The 22,341-nt window shown below is 42.8% G+C and overlaps 2 protein-coding genes across 2 annotated transcripts in view; both read right to left on the bottom strand.

The window, feature by feature from the left end:
- The window catches only part of LOC306969637 (E3 ubiquitin-protein ligase SMURF2), a 67,366-nt gene extending 60,831 nt beyond the window's left edge, over nt 1-6,535 (bottom strand). Inside the window, exon 1 of the mRNA XM_079565323.1 lies at nt 6,288-6,535. Coding sequence (XP_079421449.1) covers nt 6,288-6,339 — 52 coding nt within the window. The 5' untranslated portion in view covers nt 6,340-6,535. The remainder of the gene's footprint in view (nt 1-6,287) is intronic.
- A 4,894-nt stretch (nt 6,536-11,429) lies between these two features.
- Nucleotides 11,430-17,729, bottom strand: LOC306968736 (importin subunit alpha-1-like). Its single transcript, XM_079564219.1, has 11 exons — nt 17,705-17,729; nt 17,014-17,108; nt 16,795-16,935; nt 15,903-15,991; nt 15,564-15,832; nt 14,935-15,029; nt 13,341-13,604; nt 12,959-13,192; nt 11,981-12,163; nt 11,749-11,898; nt 11,430-11,669 (listed from the first exon to the last, which is right to left on the bottom strand). The coding sequence occupies exons 2-11, from the start codon at nt 17,068-17,070 to the stop codon at nt 11,580-11,582; spliced, it is 1,572 nt and encodes a 523-aa protein (XP_079420345.1). The 5' UTR covers nt 17,071-17,108; nt 17,705-17,729; the 3' UTR covers nt 11,430-11,579.
- Between the last annotated feature and the right edge of the window lie 4,612 nt (nt 17,730-22,341).

Here is a 22,341-nt window from a genome sequence, read left to right as displayed (position 1 = left end):
ATGTCAGCAGCTGGAGCGTCAAAAGGCACTGTATTTATTTTGTTTCTCCGTTTTCGCGACAGAGGAAGCTGGTTAATTACACGCTTATGTTTGGCTGATGTAATGCTAGCAACAACAGCTAACCTGCTAACAGCTCCGCTACATCCGGGTTTCCGTGGAAGCTAAATGGATGGACGTGAATCTCTTTCTGATTGCACAAATGTGAAACCTATAACTTTCACTTTGTTAGCAATAGCGTAGAAATGCCGTTAGCTTCTATCCCCATATAAATGAATAGGGAAGACAGGCCCCGGTAGTTTCATGGCATTTATAAAGTTTCTGTGGTTTCTTCGGTGCATTGAGTTGCCTTGTGTTACAACTGCGCGGTATAAATAAACATCCCTCTCCTTGTCTTCATTAATATCTTATAAGATGATGTTTTATTGCCACTGGATGTGTATCCAACACACAAGAAGCAGAAACGTTACTGAATTTGAGCTAGCATTTAGCTCAGAAGACACTTTTCGATGCTAACTGGTATTTAAAGTGAAATCTCAAAAGGTTTGTACATTCATTTATTGACAACTGCTGAAAACATCCGGATCGTTCATAATTTGCGATGACTGATGGCTAAATGCTAACGGCTATAGGAAGGATACACTGAGCAGGTTAACGGACTATTAGGGCTTTTCCACCAAGGTGTTGGTTCTGGGTTGGTTCAGAGCTGGTTCTGGTGCCGGGTTGGTTCCACACTGACTTGGTTTTCCACCAAAATGAGAGCTGTGCCTATTGTCATAGCAACGCTTTGGGAAGTCAACATCAAAAATGGATAGTAACATCTTACTACAGCCACTTCTGGTTATAAAATACAGAAAAATAAGTTTATGTTTCAGTCACAGCAGCCGTTAACATTTTGATTTCTTCTTTCTAACTCTTGTTTTAGCTAAAGAGCATAAAGCAAAACAACAGTTTCCTCCACAGAGACTGTTTTGGCTTCTCCAGGAAGTCATAAGCACAAACTAACTAATATTGATTGTTTTGTTGGAGGAGAGAGCCACGCCCCAAGCCGCTGACGTCACTGGTGCTCGTTTCTTGGTCCAGCTTTTAATTGGTTCCCGACCGGCACCAGATTTTGGAACCAAGAGCCAGCGTTTTTTCAGTGGAAAACGAAAGAACCGGTTCTGAAACTGGAACTGGCCCAGAACCAGCACCGGCACCAGCTTGGTGGAAAAGGGCTGTATGAAAGGTCTCCCGGACTAGCCTATTTGCTAATTGTCTGCATACTTTAAGATCGAACGCTGCTTCTCCTTTTTAAACATTTTTTGTTTACAATGAAGACAAATTTGCGATTGTTTACTCATTTTTAAGCCAGGAGATTGTATGCAGGTCTGCGATTCTTACATGTCAACTGTTTGCCTGTTGTCTGCTCTAATCCAGAACTAAATCCTCAGAATGTGGTGTCATGAGCTCAGTATATAGCGCTGTTAAAGTGAGATGATGCTACTCTTTGCGATTTCCATAAGCCTCACACAGCACTGTCCTCAGTGTAGCCCATCAGATCTGGGATTTAAACAGTTGATCGGTAAATATCGGGTGGCGGTATCGCTAGAAAATGTTCATATCGGACCATCAATTAGAATCTATGACAAAATAGATTCAGTGGATAAATGAAGACTGCAGTTGGAGCGCATGTGTCCAATCTGGGAGCGCTTACGGAGTCTGATGGAGCAGATGACCCAAATGGCTTCCATGCGGCGGAGGAGCCCACATGAAGGTAGCCTGCGAGCGCCCCCGCCTCTGCCTCGTCTGCGCCCGGCTGTGGGGTCTGCACGTCAGGCTGACCACATCCAAGACTCCCCCCGCGACATCTGGGGACTAGACGTACAAATGGAGTCCGTTCTGTACAGTCGTTTATAAGACGAGGGGTTAGGTCGAGCTGAGGACGTTTCGATTCCGTCTACAAAATCGCTTCTTCGCCCGTGCAGACTCCTGTTTACGGACGGCGTTCACAGTTCCAGACAGAATGCGCTGTGCAATGGGAAAGAGCAGGAATGAGGGGGATATGAACGGAGAGAAGTCAAGGGAATCCCACTGAGATAGAAGCCTTCACCAGCAGCAGCAGCCGGAGCCAAAGAATTCAGACGAGCAAAGCAGCTGCTTCCACTCGCACACGTACGAAGCAGCAATGTGCCACAACGTACGCCGACTTCCCGCATCTAAATATCGGCAATATTGCGCAGCTGTAGCTATAGGAAATGCAATTCTTCGAAGTCTGAAAGCTGTGAAACGCCATGACGTTATTACAGCTAAAATGGGTGAAATGTTACGCAGGGTGACTTTGAATAACTGTTATTCCACACTTGGCATCATTCGGAGTCCACGCAGCCTACATCCCCTCATACATGTCGGGTATTGTAGGTGCCAGACAGTCATAAAGTGTGCTTGTTCCACTATAAATGTTGCAGAATATGGGACTGCGCTGACCACAGTCTGTGCGGTGGAACCTGTCAATATCATCAGGCTCGGACTTTTCAAACCTGCTGCCTACTGCTGTTCAGTTTTCTTTACACAAGCTGGTAATCATGTAGACCCCTAGATTAGAAATGGTCTAAAATGGATAGAAAATGGAAGTTTAGAGACATACAGCACCGGTGAAAAGTTTGGAAACACTTTTTTATGCATTCGTGAAATCGATTACAGCTTTGCACACTTTTGGCATTTTCTCAATGAGCTTCACGATCGGTCGTACCAGAAATGGTTTCCACTTCGCAGATGAACGGTTAAAACCGTTTCAGGTGACGATCTTATGAAGCTCATAGAGAAAATGACAAGTAAAACATATTTTGAATTATTCCTCCCTTTTTTCTTTCCTACATAATCCCATGTGTTCACTCATAGTTTAATGTCTTCAGTGAGAATCTCCCAATGGAATTACTGTTGAAAAGCCCAAACATACATTTTTTTTCTAAACTTTTGACCGGTACTGTATTGATATGACTTCTTTTTAGCTTTTAACCAAGTTAGAAAACCGTTCCCTCAACAAAACCATATCTAGAGAAGTATTTTGAGCTGTTTTGAGTCCTCTTGTTCACTTTGGTCGTTACTTCTTCAACTGCTGAAGCGCTATGATCTGCATTTCCTGGATTGTGTTGCGTCATAGAGGGAACACAATTTTCAAGCAAAATTGGTTTGCTAGCGAACATTCCCACTACAGCTTGCAGAGGGTGTTATAGGCCAAATCGTCAGGAGTATTGCCTTATTATGGAACGCCAATCGCCGATCAGTAAAACTAGTCTCTGATCTAAACACTAACTAAATCAATGACTAAAGCGTGACACAATTTGCCACAAAAATAAGACAAAGTCCACAAACCACCTTTGAATGGTTTGTGGACCATTCAAAGGTGGTCCACAAAGTTATCGTTTGAAAACGATAACTTCAGAGAACAGCTGAAAATGTCACTGCGCGTGAAGATCCCGTGAAAAGCTGTTGCTCGACCGAAGTTCAAAGCGCCGTGATTTGGTTCGGACGGGTGTTTGTTGTCACTCGGCAACAAGGCGGTCGACGAGGTCCTGCTTCTGCTATTTTTCACAGCGGACTTACATTCTTAGCATTCCTCCGGGAGACCACGACAGGGCAGTCCCGTCTTAAAGTCAAGTCCACGGAAGCCATTCACAAAATCACACCCGACCAAGCACCTCACGCTTCAGGATAAATGACATAGAAAGGAAAGTCAAAACTCAGTGAGATCTCACTCGAGCAATATGTGCTGTAGTCATCTACAGACAAACAAGATGTCAGAGATTAGGATAGAAATGATATAAATTGAACATTATGGACATATGTTTGTTCACAGTAGGTAGCAACATTCACACATTTATCCAAAAATGGAATAGAATAGTTAACTAGAAAGCCTTTAGAGCAACCCATTCAAATACAGCGGGACTACTAGGAAATTTATAACATACAATAGTCCAATCAGTATCCCAAGAAGCCACAATATATCACAAAATAGACAATTAATGGGGATCCTAATAATAAACTGTGCAAAAGTTGAGTTTGGTTCTCATTTGATGTTAAATCGGTGTATCCCAGAAGACTAAGCAGTTTCCTGAGTTCTATAGGGAGTGGCATTTAATAATACTGTATGAATGCTACGCCATTTGCCATTTTGAGAGGGACACGGAAACATTGTCCAAAGAGCAGCATTAGCAAAAACATTTCAAAAAGTTGTGAAATGAGCCGGGTCAGTTCTGGTACATTCAACTCACTCACAAATGCTTTTACGTGAACGAGAACGCCAGTCATTTCCATTTCAAAATCCTCATTGGTTTATTCTAGAACGTTCAACTCATCCCAGAATTCTTATTAATAGTTTTTTTGTTTTGACATCACAATCCCAAACTGTATTATTCATCACCAATGAATGGATGCCACATAAAAGTGACCCAATGCCAAAACAAAGGGGCACCTGCTGCCAGTCAGCGTGGCAGTTATGACCTTGTTGTCCAAACAAGAAAAGTTGAGGATTAATACACGCACACACAGAAAGTAGAGCATCCCTTCTATTCTGTTACAAGTCTATGATCCTGTTGCAAAAAATGTGAGTCACTGACACTTAAAACGCCTCATTTTACATACAGTAAGGGCGTCAAATGAACACTGAGCCAGTTCTATTTTCCTGTGTAATACTTTGCGTGGTAACTGTGTCACTTAACCTCTCACCCTCTTGCCTTAGCCGAGCACATTTCGTCCAGTTCTCCAGAGTAATGCCTTCATTTTGAAAGCTAAGACCAACAAAACGCATCTTAAAGGGACACTGCGTAACATTTTGGACTATCGTGTTAACATCAATTCAAAACATGCTCCTAATGACCAGCTCTACACAGAAAAGTCTATTACTGCAGTGGATAATCAAGGGATGGATTTGGATGAGGACCTAACCAGTTCAAATCTTATATTCTGCTGACTTTAGTCGACATCGCCATGGAGACGAGCTGGAGACGCACCCACTCCCAGTAAAGTTACAGTCATGTCTGAGCCGCCCACAGCAAAAGCTCATGTTTGTTTGTACATTTATGAGGTATTTTTCAATGATGAAAATATCTGTCATGAAATAAATGCTTGTATTTCTATTTCATTTACTGGGTAAAATTGTACGCGGTGTGGCTTTAACTTTTTGTCGCCGTGTTTTTGTCTCTTTTTTGTTGCTTTTTCATCACTCTTTAGTCTTGTTTTTTGTCACTTTTGGCTGTGTTTTCAGGGCTGAAACAACTAATTGATTAATCGACGGCTAATCGATTATTTAAATAGTCGACAACTATTTAAGTAATCGATTAACCGTTTTCTGGTTCACACAGACTCAAATAGAGCAACAATTACATGAAAATTTAGTATTTTTGATGAAACCCTACTTTGTTTATAGTTAGGGTCTGTAGTGTTTTGTGCTTTGTAAATGCCATGAATATCTGTCTGTGTCTCATCGAATCAGAAAGCAGATATAGCACTAAGAGCCTCCAACAAACACTCACTTTAGGTTTACTCCATCAACATGTCCTCAAGCATTATGTGATAAAAAAAAATTGAAAAAAATGTAGTTTTCCTACACCAGTCACAGCCAAGCGATTAATCGTTAAAATAGTCGACAGATTAATCCATTACAAAATAATCGCTAGTTTCAGCCCTAGTTTTCATGATCGTTTATTCCTCGGAGAAGCTTTTAGATTTGGGTAATGCCAAGCTGGAGAATATGTGCTTGGTTCGGGTGGGGGTTAAGAGAATAACGCAATGTAGACCGGAATCAAACATCGTAACAGCATTTTTTATTTTGTCAAGCAGATTTTTTTTTAAATTATTATTATTTATTATTTATTTTAAAACTACTTTTACACTTTGTCAAGGAGCCTATGTTAATATTTTTTTTTATTTAAAATCAATGACTTAAAAAAAAAAAAGAAGAAGACGCGTGCTAGCTTAGGATGCTACTCGTGTTCCGCCTGTGTTATGAATCGGTAGTAGCCATTTACTACTGACTGACTATCAGACGGTGCGGGCTATTTCCTGGAAGAGCAGTAGCTTAAAGACTATTCAAAACGCGTTGTTCTCGCAAAGGCAACATTTCGTGAAGCCCATGACTGTTTATGACACAACAATCCCATAAAAAGCAAATCGGCGCGACGACAAAGCAACAGTCTAGTCATTGAGCGGCACTGTGCGGTTCTCTCCAGGACATAGACGGCGCCTTCATAGCCACGGTCTATGGGGAAATAGCAGGGGATTTAAACAGCGGCGCAGCCTTAGCCTCCTACCTGTTAGTCGCAGCTTCACCGGGCCGTTCCGCCGAATCCCCTGGTTAGACATGTCCACCCGGCTCCCACCTTCACCGCAGGAAGCCGAAACGTCTCTCTAGATGTGGCAAATCGGTGGGTTTTTTTTTTTTGGAGCTCCCCGTCAGTTTTAGACAATAATGGAGTCAGTGCATTGTGGCCCGGATGTGGAGTGGACTGCCATAATAACGCTCGCTCCTGCTCGCAAACGCTCCAAATGGAAAAGAAAAAGAAAAACGCGGAGCGGAGCGCCTCTGCAACGTGCATTTACCAAATATGTGCGCTGTTCTCGGGGAGGGGGTGGGGGGGGGGGGAACTGTGCAAGTGAGAGTCAGAAGAGGCGCGGAAAGAAGGTGGCCCAACAGAGGGTCTGCGCTCACATCTTCGTGCGCGGCGGCTGGAGCCTCGTCTAAGCGGGTCCCTCCTCTTGCTCTCTCTGCTCTCTCTGCTCTGGCTGTGTCCCGGCGGAGGAGGAGAGCCGAGTAGCCGTGGGGCAGCTTCGGGAGGGCGGCCGCTGCTGGGAGGGAGATCACCGCTGACGAAAGCGCGCTTCGGGGGGAGTGAATCACTGCTCCAACATGTGGCACCTCGCTGGAGTTCAGTTTGGACGCGCAGGAGGAGGAGGAGGAGGACAGGGGAGGGGAGTCTAGACTGGCCGGTGCGCTTTGAAGGATGCTTATTTTTCAGACGTGTTTGAAGCCGTTCATTAAGGAGCGCTTTCATTTGAGATCGGAACAGTTTTGCAATGGACATCTGTGCTCGCATGAAAGGGCCCCGCGCCTGTTGTGACACGCGTTAACTCATCCCACAACTTACAGTTTAACCACACTGACAATGGAAAGGGGAGTGGGTCAACAAAAAAAAGTGGGTATAGAGCCTTTAACACCTCCAGGGGCGGGCTGGGACTGAAAAACAGCCCCGGACTCTGACCAGCCTGGCCCAAATTAGCGTAATTGTGACACTTCCACAAATACAGATTTTAACCTCTTACCCCCCGCCTTAACATTAACGAGTGCATTTTCCCCAGTTCGGCTTTTTATTATTATTATTTTGATCGGTATCATCAGCAAAAAGAACTGGAAAGGTGGTCGTAGAAACAGAAGCAAAATCATTCATATAAATAATAAATAATAGTGGTCCCAAAACTGAACCTTGTGGCGCACCATACTCCACGGAATTGCTTTTAGATTCATGTTTTGTTTTATACTGGGCTTTACCCAAATCTAAAAGCTTCTCGACTGGAGATCAACAACGTAACACCTCATTTGAAAGCTAAGACCTACAAAAGTGATGGAAACTTTTCGTCACGTCGCCACATTTTTGTCATATTTTTGTTTTATTAATGATTTTTTTCTATCATTTTTTGTTGTGTTTTTCTCACGTTTTTGTCGGGGTTTTTTGTCCGTGTTTTTCTCATGTTTTTGTTGACTTTTCATCCTCTTTTTTTGTCGCTATTTTGATGCTTTTCTTTTTAGCTTTTGGATTTGGGTAAAGCTCGGTTGAGGCGGGACCGGTGGCCCTAGAGCCAGTGGCCCTTCTGTGCTCTTCCAGAATGGACATATGGCCAGTCCGCCCCTGAACAGGCCACGAGGCAATACCAACCGTCAAGGGAATGTACAGACTTGGTCATTTCAGCACTCAATTTGCCCCCTAACTCTGCCCCCAAGATTGTTGCTTACTTATTGTACACAGGGGCGGACTGGGACTGCAAAACAGCCCTGGACTCTGACCAGCCTGGCCCAAATTAATGTAAATGTGACACTTACCACCCGCCTCAACGGTGCGCATTTTCTCCAGCTCGGCTTTACCCAAATCTAAACGCTTCTCGACTGGAGAGCAACAATGTTACGCCTCATTTGAAAGCTAAGACCTACAAGATTGTAACTTTTTGTCAAGTCGCCACATTTTTTTTATCATATTTTTGTTGTTTTTTCATCACTTTTTTGTGGCTTTTTGTTGTGTTTTCGTCACATTTTTTCTGTCATGGTTTTGTCACGTTTTTGTGGCCTTTTTGTTGCTTTGTTGTCCTGTTTTTGTTGACTTTTCATCACATTTTTTGTCACTTTTTGTGTTGCTTTTCCGGCACATTTTTGTTTTCTTTTCATCCTCTTTTTTGTTGCTTTTCTTTTTAGCTTTTAGATTTGGGTAAAGCTCGGTTAAGGCGGGACCGGTGGCCCTTCTGTGCTCTTCCAGAATGGACACATGGCCAGTCCGCCCCTGATTGTACATAAGATTCCTCGTTTTCTACTGTTTAACTGGTTGCACATTTTCCTGTCTGTTTTTGCACTTCTTCTTCTTCTTGAACGCCGACTGTAACAAGTGAATTTCTCCATTGTGAGATCAATTAAGGATTATCTTATCTTACCTCATTAAAACTTCCAACTATGGCCCAAAGTAAAACCACACTTCCACAATGAACGTTGTACATGTTTCAAAATGGGGCTTTGGGAAGAACTTTGAATGGTATTATGCTGGAGAGCCTAACTTTGCATACCCTGGCTCTACAGTAGTCCCTCGTGCAGGGGGCGGCAAAGTCAAATCCAGCCCTACAGTATTGAACCTCAAGATGATTGAGAAACATTACAAGACTCAGAGACCGAATTGCCAATTGGGTTGCAGGTTCTAGGATATGTCATCGGACCCAGCAGGGGGGGCAGGAGCCAGTTTCTCCTATTAACAGCATTGCACTTTCACAAGTCGTAGCTAAAAAGAAAATATATGAATTTAAAAAAGTATCAATATCAGTCACTGGGTCCATGATCTCTCTGTACAAGACCAAAAATGTCCTCAAAAACAATATGTTTCCTCTATATAATAGTATAGGCCAGTGGTTCTCAACCTTTTGGAGCTGCGACCCCCATTAAAACCGTTAAAGGGGTTCGTGACCCCCCGCCCAGGTTACACTGTAAGAAATCGAAACATTAACCTACATAATTCTTAAAAAACAAAGAAAAAAACAAATGGCTAAAATAAAATAAATCAAATTACGAACATATAATGGCACTCTGGTAAAATAGCAAATACAGGCGACAATAAAATATAAGCTAAAAAAAATATGTATATTTTATCTACATGATCTGGCGACCCCCAAAATTTGTCTGGCGACCCCCTTGGGGGTCCCGACCCCCAGATTGAGAACCATTGGAATAGGCCTTTAGAATGCTGTGATGTCACCTGCAACCCAGCAATACACGATGGACTACTCAAAAAATTGGAAAATACTGTAATTTTTTGCATGTGTAAAAATATCTACATTTTACTGGAAGATGGAAGCAGAATCTAAATTAGTCTGGCTGATCTATTCTTCACTTTGCTTCCCCTCAACATGGAACATGCATATAATTTCCTTGAACAATGTATGCAGAAGGGATTGTGAGAGCTTGAAAAGAGTTTGGGTCAAAACTAAAAATTTCAGTTTGATAAGGAAAAACCGGGTACCCCAGCTTTAAAGGAACAGGTCACTGTTTTCATACTGTGATATGTTCTTACCTGAGCTTAGACGAGTTGATCAGTCTGGTCTTTGTGCCTGTGGAAGAGCGTGGTCGCTTCTTACTTCACGTTTGGAGCTATAGGAAAATACTAGGAGAGACCAAATGCTAACGTCTTTGGTCGCTTTGCGTGAGGGCACACAGTTCTTCCATACCGTGATATACCTGAAACTAGATGAGTTAATACATACCCGTCCGGTCGTTGTGCGTGCCCGTGGAAGAGTATGGTGTAGCTTACAAATACGCCCCAGTTTGGAGCTATAGGAATATGTTGGGAGAGGCCAAATGCTCACATTGGTCGTTTTGCGTGACTGAGCGCACGCACAAAGACAAGACAGGTACGTATCAACTCGTCTATGTCAGGCAAGAACATCTCAGTGTGGAAAAACTGGCCGTTCCTTTAAGTGCACTGCAAAAAGTGCCCTACTAAAAATAAATAAAATCTTAAAATAAGACATTTTGTTTTGTTTTAAGGAAAAATGACCCCAGTGGGGTCAGCATTTTTTTCTTGCTAAGAATTCTTATTTCTAGAATGTTTTTCTTATCATAAAACAAGAAACACTAAATTTAAGCAAATAAATAGCTAGAATTAAGCAAAATGTCCTCAGAAAATGGAATAGTTTAAGGAAAACATTAGTGAAAAATTGTGGGATATTTTACTTAAATGTTGCTTGATTCAAGCAACATGTTCTAAATTACACACATTTTTGAGCAAAATGTTCTTAATACTAATATTTAAGGTAAATATTGCCCAGGGACCCGTCTCCATGATGTGGAGCCAGGCTGATGGTCAGAATCACCTGGCTGGAGGATTCACCTATTGTACATGTTTTTAGTGGTAGACACGGGGAGGACATACAAACTCCACACAGAAAGGCCCCGTCCTGGTGGGAATCGAACCCGGGAACTTCGAGCTGTGAAGCTGAGGCTCTAACCGCTGTGCGACCGACCGTGCCGCCCCCTTTAAAGAATGGAATGTATTATCTGTGAGAATCAGTTCTTAAAGAGATGTGATCTTATTTCTTAAAACAAAATATTCTTTGTCTAATGCTGAAAAAGATTCAAAAAGTTTTTCTTTCTTGTTACAAGAAACATTTGCATGATTTTAGCAAATAAACAAGACTTTGCTAGGCAAGACAATACTTTTTAGGGAAATAAGAACTTATTTCTTAAAGTAAAACATTTGCTTAGAATCCACTTTTTGCAGTGTGGATTTGCACAAAACTTGCAGAAAAAAGGGGCTCAACATGTAGCTGTAATTGTGAAGTTCTGCCCCTGGTGTTTTGGCAATGCAGAAAATTGTCCATCCATGACAAACTTGCCTACCCTGCACAAGTGTAAAAATATCCAGGTGGAGATCTTTGAATTCATACACCTTATTCTGGAAGTTTGTGTGTGAATTGTGCCCGCCCCTTACTCATCAGTTTACATAGGACTGCAGACGTCAAGAGAAAATCAGTTAGTACCAATCTACTGTACATCAAATAGTGGCCAACATTTCCTCTCGTTCTCCACTTTGTGTACGCACTTCGGTGAATACATTCGACCTGAACAGACATTGAGCTCCAGGGAGACGACTATATTCAGCAACGACCACCGCCTGACAACATGAACTGAACTTTATTTACAAGTACATTTTCATCAGTCATGGTAAAAAAATACTTTGTACACTACCGTTATGTACAGTTACAAAGAAAAGAACAGTCACAAGTACACAAGACGCACAGTTTTCACGAAGGTACAACCCAGAGTCGAGTTCAAGTAGAGGGGAGTTCAAGTAGAGTTTTTAGAAGGTAAAAGTGCTTTGGTTTTCGGCGATCTGGAACGCATAACCGTCTGTGGTGACTTCTGGAGCCACGGCCTGCACCTCTTCCTCCTGAAGAAAAATAAAAAAGTTCAGTGAGTACAAGGAGAACGTTTTGAAACCCCATCGTGACCGCATCAACGAAACGCACCTCTCCAGAAAAGTACTTCTCGATGAGGTTCAGTGCAGCTTTGTAGACCATCTCGTTCTCGTGAGACTGCAGCGCCTCGATCCGGTCGAGCCCTCCGCATTCTTCGATCATTAGGCTCAGCTTGTCCGACTCGTTCATCTTATCCCCGGCCTGTAGTAAAGTAAGAATGCACATGAGCGTCCAACAACGATTTAAAAAGTCAGAATTAAGAGGAAATGGCTGCCGTTCGCACCATGAAGATGTTAGTGATGGCGTCCAGGATGACCAGCACGATTTTGCTGTCCTTGGAGGAGAGCAGGTTGAGCAGAGGCTCCAGTACGTTGGCCTGGACCAGGTAAACCACCTGCTGAACGGTGCCCCCGCTGGTGAAGTTGGTCACAGCCCAGACGGCCTCTTTTTGAGTTTTGTAGTCTCCCTGAAAGAAAAAAACAAAACAAAAAACATGCACAAGATAAGACATCATCCATTTCACAGTTTAGCATTTCAAAGGATCTGAAGTCGGGACAAACCATTTTGGAGCTTTATAGTCCAGACTTTCTGATTAGCCTTAGACTGACCATTATGAACTGAATCTGTAATCTAGTAAAATTCAACTCTAAATGTGGTTTGTGCTATTTGATGTAATATTTTTCATGATTACTCTGCACTCTCACTACGCCCTGTTGCCGTCAGGGCGCAAAGAGGGCGACCTCCACTTTCCTCCCGACCTCCATCCGCCTGTTGAATAAATGACTGTGTGGACCTTGGTCTATCAAAGGCCCATTATATTGTTTTTTTTTAATGTATTTATTATTGCCGTATGTTGTTGTATGTCTGTGGATGTACTGTTTTTAATCGGGCCCGTACTGGCACTTCTCCTGCCAATGAAGTTCCTAACGGATAAATAAAGTGAATTTGATTTGATTTCTTGACATGTTCGGTGTTTTTTGTTTGTGCCAGCCCTGGTTGTCCAAGACAAATTGCTCCGTTCTATTTCTATTTTTCTATTTCATTCTATTCCAGAATGGTTTCCACAGCTCCAGAGGTCATGAACCACATTAACCCGGCCATGGATAGAGGGATAGCTTTGCTTAGACTTGAGTTCTGACCAAAAACATCCAATAGAGATGACTTTGTTCTAGTGAAAGTTATTTTGTCTCTTGTCAGCAGTTTAAGCTACACAACATAAAAGCCTGACTCATGGATATATGCCCGTCCTTTAAAAACCCACCCGCTGTAGGACCTCCACCAGGTAGGGCACGAGGCCGGCGTTGATGACCTCCTGGATCTGGGCGTCCTTGCCCGCGGTGATGTTGGACAGCGTCCAGGCCGCCTCCTTCTGAATGTTGCCCTTGTTGTGGCGCAGCAGCGGGGGGAACATGGCCAGAGCCCCCGCGTCCAGCACCAACTGGGTCTGCTCATCAGTACCCGTCACGATGTTCCCGAGCGCTCGCAGGGAGGGGGTCTGAGGGGAAGTGAGCATCAGTGAATACAAATGTACGTATCCAGAGGTGACACAGAAGCTTCAGTCAAACGTTAATGTTTATAGAGAACATTATATTCACCCAACAGTGGGATCACAATCTGAAACGATGGTTGTGTCGTATACGTACGATGACGGCGAGCTCTCCGTAACCCAGCAGCTTGACCAGGCGGGTCACGATGCCCGTCTCCACCACCACCTGGATGCGGTCGTTGGAGCCGTCGGTGAGGTAGGACAGGGCCCAGCAGGCGTCGGCCAGCACCTCCTTGTCCTCCTGGTGGAGCAGACGCACCAGAGAGGGCAGGATCTGCTGCACGGCGCTCATGGGCGGCGACGGGTTCTTGTTACGGCACAGGTTCGATAAGGTCCACGTCACATTCCTCAGGTAGTCCCTCTGCAGGAGACACAGGGGAGACCGTGTGGTTACAACGCACCCTAGTGGTCATTTTAATAAAAATCTACATCACAATGACTTCCTTTGAGATGAGCCTTGTCATTTTGTTCATTGAAATCTCAAACACATTTAATGAAAAGTGGGAAGAGTGTCCAATTTAATACGTGATATATTTTTAATGCCACAAATCGCAAAAAATAAATAATCTCTGAATGTTGAAAAATCTTACAAAATGAAGTATGCAAATAGAGGAGCTGCAGTTGTGTTTTTGTAAAAATTGTTTTAATCTGATTAAATGTTTTTTTAAATTACTTTTAAGGCCTTCATTTTGGTATAAATATTCAGTGCATAGGACAGGTTTCAATGCTTTCAAAAATATGGCTCATTTAGATGGGTAACATCTGTTGTAATAATCACTTTAGTAAAACAAAAAGCTACTGACAGGAAGTGACAGAAGTAAAGTCCCACTGTAGTTTGACTCACTCATTTCCCATTGACATAACATGGTCGGCACAGCAACAGTTTATTGTAATTTATATCTTGGTTTATTTGGTGGGACAGTGCTTGTTAATGAACATACATGATCTCATGCATGTAAACAAGCCACACCGGATTGTGGCCCTGGGCTAATTTCCATTCGTCGTCCCTCAGGCGCACTCTCAACACACACACACTCATCCTGGCCTTTGTGCATGTTTTTAATGTTAAGGGAAACCGGAGTACCCGGAGGAAACCTACACAGACACGGGGAGAACATGCAAACTCCACACAGAAGGCCCCGTCCAGGTGGGAATCGAACCCAGACCTGAGGCACGAGTACTAACCACTGTACTGCTGTGCCGACCGATTAACTGGTTGCCTCTAGGTCACATCCCGTTACTTTTTTTTTTTTTTACTTTTTCTTTAATGTTTCTAAAGAAAGCTGGGTACATGTTTTAAGCATGAGGGAGAAGGGACAAAGTGAAAGTCTTGGAGGCTGGAAAGGTGCCCTGTGTGTCATGTACTTCAGCCTGAAACCCTTGGCTGCTGGGCTGCGAGTGATTTTCCACTTAAGACATTGTGAAGGACTATTTGACCCTTCAAAAGTAAGACTGGGCATCAAGTTTTTCACCATTTATGCTACATGGTTATCTAGAGAGAAGAAGAATGTAACATCTATGAAAGCGCTTTTAAGACCAAAAACAGACACTGGTTGTCCCCAGCTCAAATAGATCATCCAAATGACTTTCTATAGAGCAGTACATGATAGATTCATTTGTATCAGTAGCAATAAGTGCATTGGAAACGTTCTTGCAGTTTGTTTGCTGACGTGCACATGAGCAGCACTTACATTGATCTCCATCATGTCTGGAACGGCCAACAGGCTGAGCAGAGGGGCCACGGCTCCATGTTTGATGACTCGGTCTCTCAGGAGTGAACCGTCACCTGAACAAACAAACAAATATTCTTTAACCACATTTTACTTGAGCACATTTTTTATTAGAAGTACTGTACTCTTATTTTAGTAAGTATTTATACAGGTAGAAGCAAGTCAAGTCACTTCTTAAGACATTTTAACAAAACAAACAACTTTGAGCAAAAACATTTGGTTATTTTCAGCCAAAAATGCACTGCATGTGCTTTAGACCATTTGGTAAAAATTGCTGAGCAAGGTCATAATTTTCCCCAGTTTGAATCCAATGTAGTACTTTTTAATGCAATGTAAAGTAATAGTCCGAAAGTCTAAATGTTCTACAAAAAAATTAAATAAAAAAATTAAAAAGTTTTCCTGTGAACCAGCCTCAGGTCCAATCACTAATGGCTCTTCTTCTCCTCAGGCTCGGCATTTGATCCTTTGCTTCCAAACTTCACTCACTCTTACAGACCATCACTTTAAAGCCTTTGGGCACAATTCATTTTTACTTTTAAAGCCCCTCTGATTCTGAATAAAGAAAGACTTTAAAAAAGTGCGCCCATTACCGGCAATATTTCCGAGAGCCCAGACCGCCTGCTCGCTGATGTGCCTGTGCGGAGAGGTGACCAGGCTGATGAAGGCCGGGATGCCCCCGCCGCCCACCACGGCGGCCGTTTGGTCGGACGTCCCGGAGGCGATGTTGGTGAGGGCCCAGGAAGCTTCAAACTGGATGGAGGGGCAGTCCACCAGGCCCAGGAAGGACACAAATTTGGGGATGAGGCCGGCGCTGATCATCTGGTTGATGGGAGGGTTGCGATCGCGGGACAGCAGCTTCCTGCAGTAACGCCAGGGTCAGTGAGGAAAAGGAAATGAGAAATGTTGGAAACATTTCAGAGCCACTTTACCTCGCCGCCTGTGTGGCCTGGAGCTGGGTGTCAGATATAGCACTGTTGACTCCAGCGACGATCTCCTCCACCGTCCACTGCCTGGAAGCCTACAAACACACACGTGTAATCTCTATGAAGTCATGGATTGCTTTGATCTGATTTTTTTGACTTGCTTCATTGTGTAGGCAAGAGGAGTAATGAAATGTGATGTGGTTAGAAATGGGCTTTTGCTGTATGTACAAACGAAACAGTGACACTATATCCAATAAAGTTCAGCTTTAGGTAAATTTCAAATATGTGATTTCATTTTAAACCAAATACGCCTAAATTAGTATTAAAACTGAATGGAACAAACCATGTTTAATCAGTTCAGGAAAATATCAATATCGTGCAGCCCTAATAAGAACTATGAGATGTATATGCAATGAACTTAAACTATAGTACAGTGGTGGTGCCCTGGGGCCCCCTGGTGGGCCTCAGAGGCGCTACAGGGGGGCTTCCAAAGCATGTCTACACAACAGTCATTGGAAAATATTGATTTTGAAACTCTACGACTTTAAAACCAATATTTAGTCGACAAATATTGTCAGCCGTTTCTTTTTTATATCATTTTAGCTGTAAAATTACAATACTATTGGGGCCCTGTGCGCATTCGGGATCAAAAAGGAGGGCACGGCCACAAGAGGCTTTTGTGGAATACTGCACTGTTGGAAATTATACAGTACAAAATGGCCACATTTATTCACTGGTGTAAACAAATGGGCTAAAAGAACAGCTTCATATTGGGTCCATCATCTCCTCATGGTGCAGATTGACAGTTTTCTCACAGCATGTCCATTTGCAACAATGTTCATTTATATCAATAACCCGGTGCATCACATCTCTGTATCTCCCAACTGTGAGCACCAACCTGAGCGTTCTGGCTCTTCTCCTGCAGGGGAGAGGTGGCCTCCTCAGGGAATGTAGCCACATTTCTTCTTTTGAACATCTGGTCATCCTTCTTGGCTTTGCGGAGCTCCACATTGCAATCGACTCTTCTGCGACGCAGTTCCTGTAAAACGATCACAACAAACCTGTAGGTCAGAAAATCCAAAGCAAAGCGTGTTCGAACATGCGAGAATAAACTTACAGCCACATCTTTCCCCTTGTTCTTGAACTGGGTGAGTCGCTGGGCGTTCTCGGACATTTTGAATGAGGTTTAAAATGGATTTCGAGGTAATGGGTCTGTAAAAAACAATCAATTAATAGTTAGGATCGCAAAGGATCACGGGCTTCCCGATCGCGTGTCTGCAGGGCGCAACCGAGTGGCCAACACATGATAACCCTGACCACACTAACTAAAACGTAGGCATTTCGTCCGGGCTGTGCCAATTCCAATATACGACTGTAGTATCCCAAATACCAACGGGTACTGTGTTTGGTTTTTGAGTAAAAAAAAAAAAAAAAATCCAAAAAGACTTATAATAATTTGTAGTCATATCCCCACTTTTCCCAAACCTTCGCTAATCTAACAATCAAACTCGCAATTTTCGTAATCAGCACTTAGCATAACAAAACAATTAACATAATCACCAAAGAATACAAAGCAAAACCCTCGTTACACAATCGCTGTTTGGACGAAGTGTCGAGGGAGTGCCCATTTGCACATGTCAAAAAACTACTACAACCAGCTAGCTTAGCCTAACATACAATACGGGCTAAAACACATTTGCTACGTGCGCATGTACAAATATTCTACGATTACGTTCTAAAGCAAAAAAAAACTAGATATAGGACTAGATATTCCTAAAAAGGTACAGAATGTGCCGCGGAGGTCTTACCGGGAGCTCGGGCTGAGAGTAGTGGTGTGAGGAAAGAGCCGCACAGACCTTTAAATTTCTGTCTCTCTGGGCTCTGATTGGACAGTTCGAGTCAAAGCATCCGACCGCGAGCGCTGATTGGTCCGTTCAAAAAACTCACGCACTGGACAGGAAGTGCCGCCGTCAAATCCGGAAATCGGACTCTGGGTCGGTTTCAAAGTGCTGTGCTGTTTCTGCGAGAAGGATACAGGGCGAAAGCAGCTGGTCCAGAGTCAGTGGTGTGTGGTTATAGCGTGATAGCGACGTGACGTGCCTCTGTAGTTCAAAATGTGCTTGTGCAGAGGATAGTGGTATTTTATAAAGGTTGCTTGAAGGGCAATAGGCAGAAAATGTTGTATGTAAAAGCATTATAATTAGTTGACCATGTTATATAAGTGAGGAAAGTAAAATGTACCTCAGGATCTTTAGCAGAGTTCCACTTTGGTTTAGTAGCAATTCTTCTAATAAAAGGAAAAGCTTCAATTGCGCTGATTTATAAAACAATAACGTTTAAAGGAACAGGCCACCGTTTTTCCATACGCACGTGCCCGTGGAAGAGCGTGGTAGCTTCCAACTTCACCCACGTTTGGAGCTATAGGAATATGTTGGGAGACGCCAAATGCTAACAACATCTTTGGTCGTTTTGCGTGACTGAGTGCACACACAAAGACCAGACAGGTACACATCAACTCGTCTAAGCTCAGGTAAGAACATATCTCAGTATGAGGCTCACCTCACTCCTGCAGTTTGTTCCTTGTTCCTGTAACGTGAGTATATTTGTCCTCTGCATTTTGACTGTCATGTGCAAAGCCCATCTTAGAGCTGAGATCAGTGGTGGTTCCCAAACTTTATTGTCTTGCAGACCCCTGAACCACTACCTCAAGGGTGTTTTTATTTATTTATTGACCTTTATTTAACCAGGATAATCCCACTGAGATTAAGAATCTCTTTTTCAGGGGAGTCCTGTAGTCTGTTGTACATGTTTTTAGTGGTAGTACCCGGAGGAAACCTGAGCAGGCACGGGGAGAACATGCAAACCCCACGTCCAGGTGGGAATTGAACCCGGGACCTTCTAGCTGTGAGGCGTGAGCGCTAACCGCTGCGCTACCGTGCCGTTGCAGATAATTGAGAAGGGATGAAATTACTCTTTATAAGTACTTAGACAGTGTTGTGTGTTCAAAATAAAGCTAAAATTATAACATGAAATAGCTCTTCCTTTCACAATAATGCAGTCAGTTTCATCTTCCTTTTAAAGTGTATATGACTTATTCAACAAGACATCAGTTGCAAGTTCATCAGTTGCATAGTTTTATAATTTTATTTGAGTGAAGCAGCAGTTTTAATGAAGAAATGTTGGGTTAGTTGTTTTTATTTGAATTTTTAGGCTGCTAACAGGAAGTGACAGATGAAGACGAGTCAAAGTGCAGGAGTGAGGTGAGCCGTCTGACCATGTGGTGCACACAGAACAGTCTCTCTGGGGGTGGCCGTTTATAAGCTTCTGCTTCTCCTTTTGAGCATAATTTCAACTGCTCAAATAAACAAATACACTAAACTAATCTCTCTAAATGTGGAGAAGACAAAAGAGATTGTTGTGGACTTTCGAAGAGCGCGGGTCCAGCTGGCTCCTCTAACAATCAACGGTGCTGCTGTGGAGAGGGTGACCAGCAGTGTTCATTTTGACAACATATTTTATTTTAGTTTTAGTCTTAGTCTTTTGACTGAAATGTAATTTAATTTTAGTCAAGATTTAGGCAAAAAAAACCGTTTCAATTTTGTCTAGTTTTAGTCGACTAAAATTGCATGTCAATTTAGTCGACTAAAATAAAGACTAATTTAGTCGACTTATATTTATAATATTCATTATAATCATATTTAATCGTGGTCCTCGACTTCATGGAGCTGCTCCACATGAACAAAGCTCAGAGCTGATCCTTTTGCAGTGAATTTACATGATCTGAGGCTCTTTCAGACGCTCAATAGAAGTTTGGATGATTTTAGTCTCTCCTTTTCATTTTTATTTAGTCTTATTTTAGTCGACTAAAATATCTGGACATTTTAGTCATAGTTTTAGTCTCATGAGAAAGTTTTAATTTAGTTTTAGTCCAATTTTAGTCGTCAAAAATATCACTTTGACTAAAATTAAGACTAAATATTTTTGTCGACGAAATGTGTGCATAGAGAAGCTCTCCTGGACCATGCACACGACATCACTGGTCAAGAAAAGTAATCAGCGTCTCTACTTTCTCCGCAAGTTGAGAAGAGCCAGAGTCCCTGCTTCCTATATGTGTAACTTCTACAGGGGGACGATAGAGAGCATCCTGAGCAGCTGCATCACGGCGCCAGCTCCTGCCGAAGGAGCCTCCAGGGCATCGTGAGAGCAGCGGAGAGGATCTGCAGAGCCCCTCTTCCCTCTATTAAGGACATGTACTCCACCCGTCTCACCCATCACACAGTGTCTTCAAGGTAATGCCTTCAGGGAGGAGACTGCGGAATCCACGGGCCAGGTCCAGTCGACTGAAGAACAGTTTTATCCACCAGGCCGCCAGGAAGAATCAACTAATAAAAAAAATCTTTGAATCTTTATGAAGATCCTGATCCATAGCAGTTTGACTCATTTTCCATTGACGAGTTGAGTTTGTCTGGTCTTTGTGCCCGTGGAAGAGCGTGTTAGCTTCCAACTTCACTTCGTTATAGGAATATGCTAGGAGAGGCTAAATGCTAACAACATCTATGGTCGTTTAGTGTGACTGAGCGCACACACAAAGACCAGACAGGTATGCATCGACTCGTCTAAGCTCAGGTAAGAACATATCTCAGTATGGAAAAACGGTGGCTTGTTCCTTTAACATGGTCGGCACAGCAAGTCTAAAATTGTTTGCCTTCATCTATGTCAGTTCCTGTCAGTGTCCAATAAGGAAGTGAAACTATAAGAAACTAAAGAACCAAAAAACAAGCTAAAGAAAAAGGGTACAATCTTAAATCTTCAATATAGTTGTTTTGGTTTTGCAAAAATTGTGTCTAATGTGTCATATGCACTTTAAATCTCAAGTACCCCTGATACTTCCCCATGTAACCTCTGGAGCCCCCACACTGGCTTAGATCATTCAGTGGTGTCCAGTGTGGCCCCCAAGTCCAATTTTGTGGTGTTGAATTGAACAGAGATGGTATTTTTTACTGCAAATGTAATAATTCTACACGTTTATAACCTCAAAAACAATAATTTCATGTGAGACAAAGCTGGCAATTCTGTTCCAACCCTAAATACAAGTGTGGGACATGGAATAAGCCTCTATTGGTCCTGGTTTAAAGGGGGGACTTTTTTTTAAAGGGGGGACTTTTTTAAGCAAGTTATTATGTCACTCCCTCATTTAAAAACATGCCTGAAGTGTTGCCTTGGCACATTCACGTGTTTTTGAGTAATCTGTAAAAACTCTGATGGCGGCCATTTTAGGGATAGGTTTGCCTGAGTCCTCCTAGGAACGCCCCCACCTCCTGGAGACGCCTCCGAGCTTTCGTCACCAGCCGAGTAACCAACCACTGCTCCTCAGCAGAACCCCCTCCCCACTGATGCCACGGACAGCGTGTGGAGGGGGCGTGTCTAAAGGCTCAGAGGTTCTTAAAGAGACAGAGGCCTATTTCAAGACATTCACTACAGCCATTTTGAGAGAGACATTTTATACAAGACAGTTATTCTAATTTGCTGCACTTACAGACCAACAGAAGGTTTGCTCATCATTGTAGTGTGATATAGACTGGTGCTATGTGATTGAAAAAAGCAGAATACCCCCTCTTTAAGGCAAGACTTGATGTGAAACACTGCTCTATCTGGTTCTCAAATGGTGCTGTGAACTTCTCCCGAACTCTTCAATGAGAAACCGATCATGTGCATTAGCTTGTTTTCATGATAATACATCAAACCCTTATATTACGCATTAGCTAAGCTGCATATCATTGCATCACGAATGTCTCGCTCTACATAAAGTGAAAAAGGACGACGAGGGGAACATTTATAGACATATTTTAATTTATAAACCAAAGAGTTATAGCCATAGAAAATGAATGAATCAACTGTACAAGCCTGTGTCCAAGTCAAGAGGTTATTGAAATGGATGGTCATCATCATAATGTCACAAAAAAAGTCTCTTTTTACATTTGACTCCATATAGTACAATGATATTTCTTCAGTTGTCATACAAAAAAAAAAAAAAAAGCAGGAAGTCCATTTTAAACAAACGGGGGTAGGAGCCTTCAAAATGTCCTTCTCAAGTCACTACTACGAAGCGATCCGTTCACAATAGCTTATAGTGCTTTTCTATCGGTGCCCACATAGTGTCTACGAGTGCCACTTCGATGAGTAGAAAAAAACGATCGATGTTTTTCTGAACCATGATCATCGTCACCACAATACAAAATGATGCCAAAAAAAAAGAAGAAGAAAAACGATCTCCGCGAGAGTTCCGAGGTAAAACTTCTTGCGAGGTGCCTCTGCGACGGGCACCGTTTCAAGGTTCGTGTTATGGGCCCCCACAACCAAAAAAAAGTCGATCCCAAATGTCGGAAGCTACTCGGGAAGGGCTGGGTTTTCCGTCAAAAGTTCACGGAGGCTCGGTTTTCTTTAA

The sequence above is a fragment of the Gobius niger genome (assembly GCF_951799975.1).
Source record: "Gobius niger genome assembly, chromosome: 10".
NCBI classification, from domain to species: Eukaryota; Metazoa; Chordata; class Actinopteri; order Gobiiformes; family Gobiidae; genus Gobius; species Gobius niger.
The sequence above is the reverse complement of the archived record's forward strand: the minus strand, read 5'-3'. Positions and strand labels throughout refer to the sequence as shown.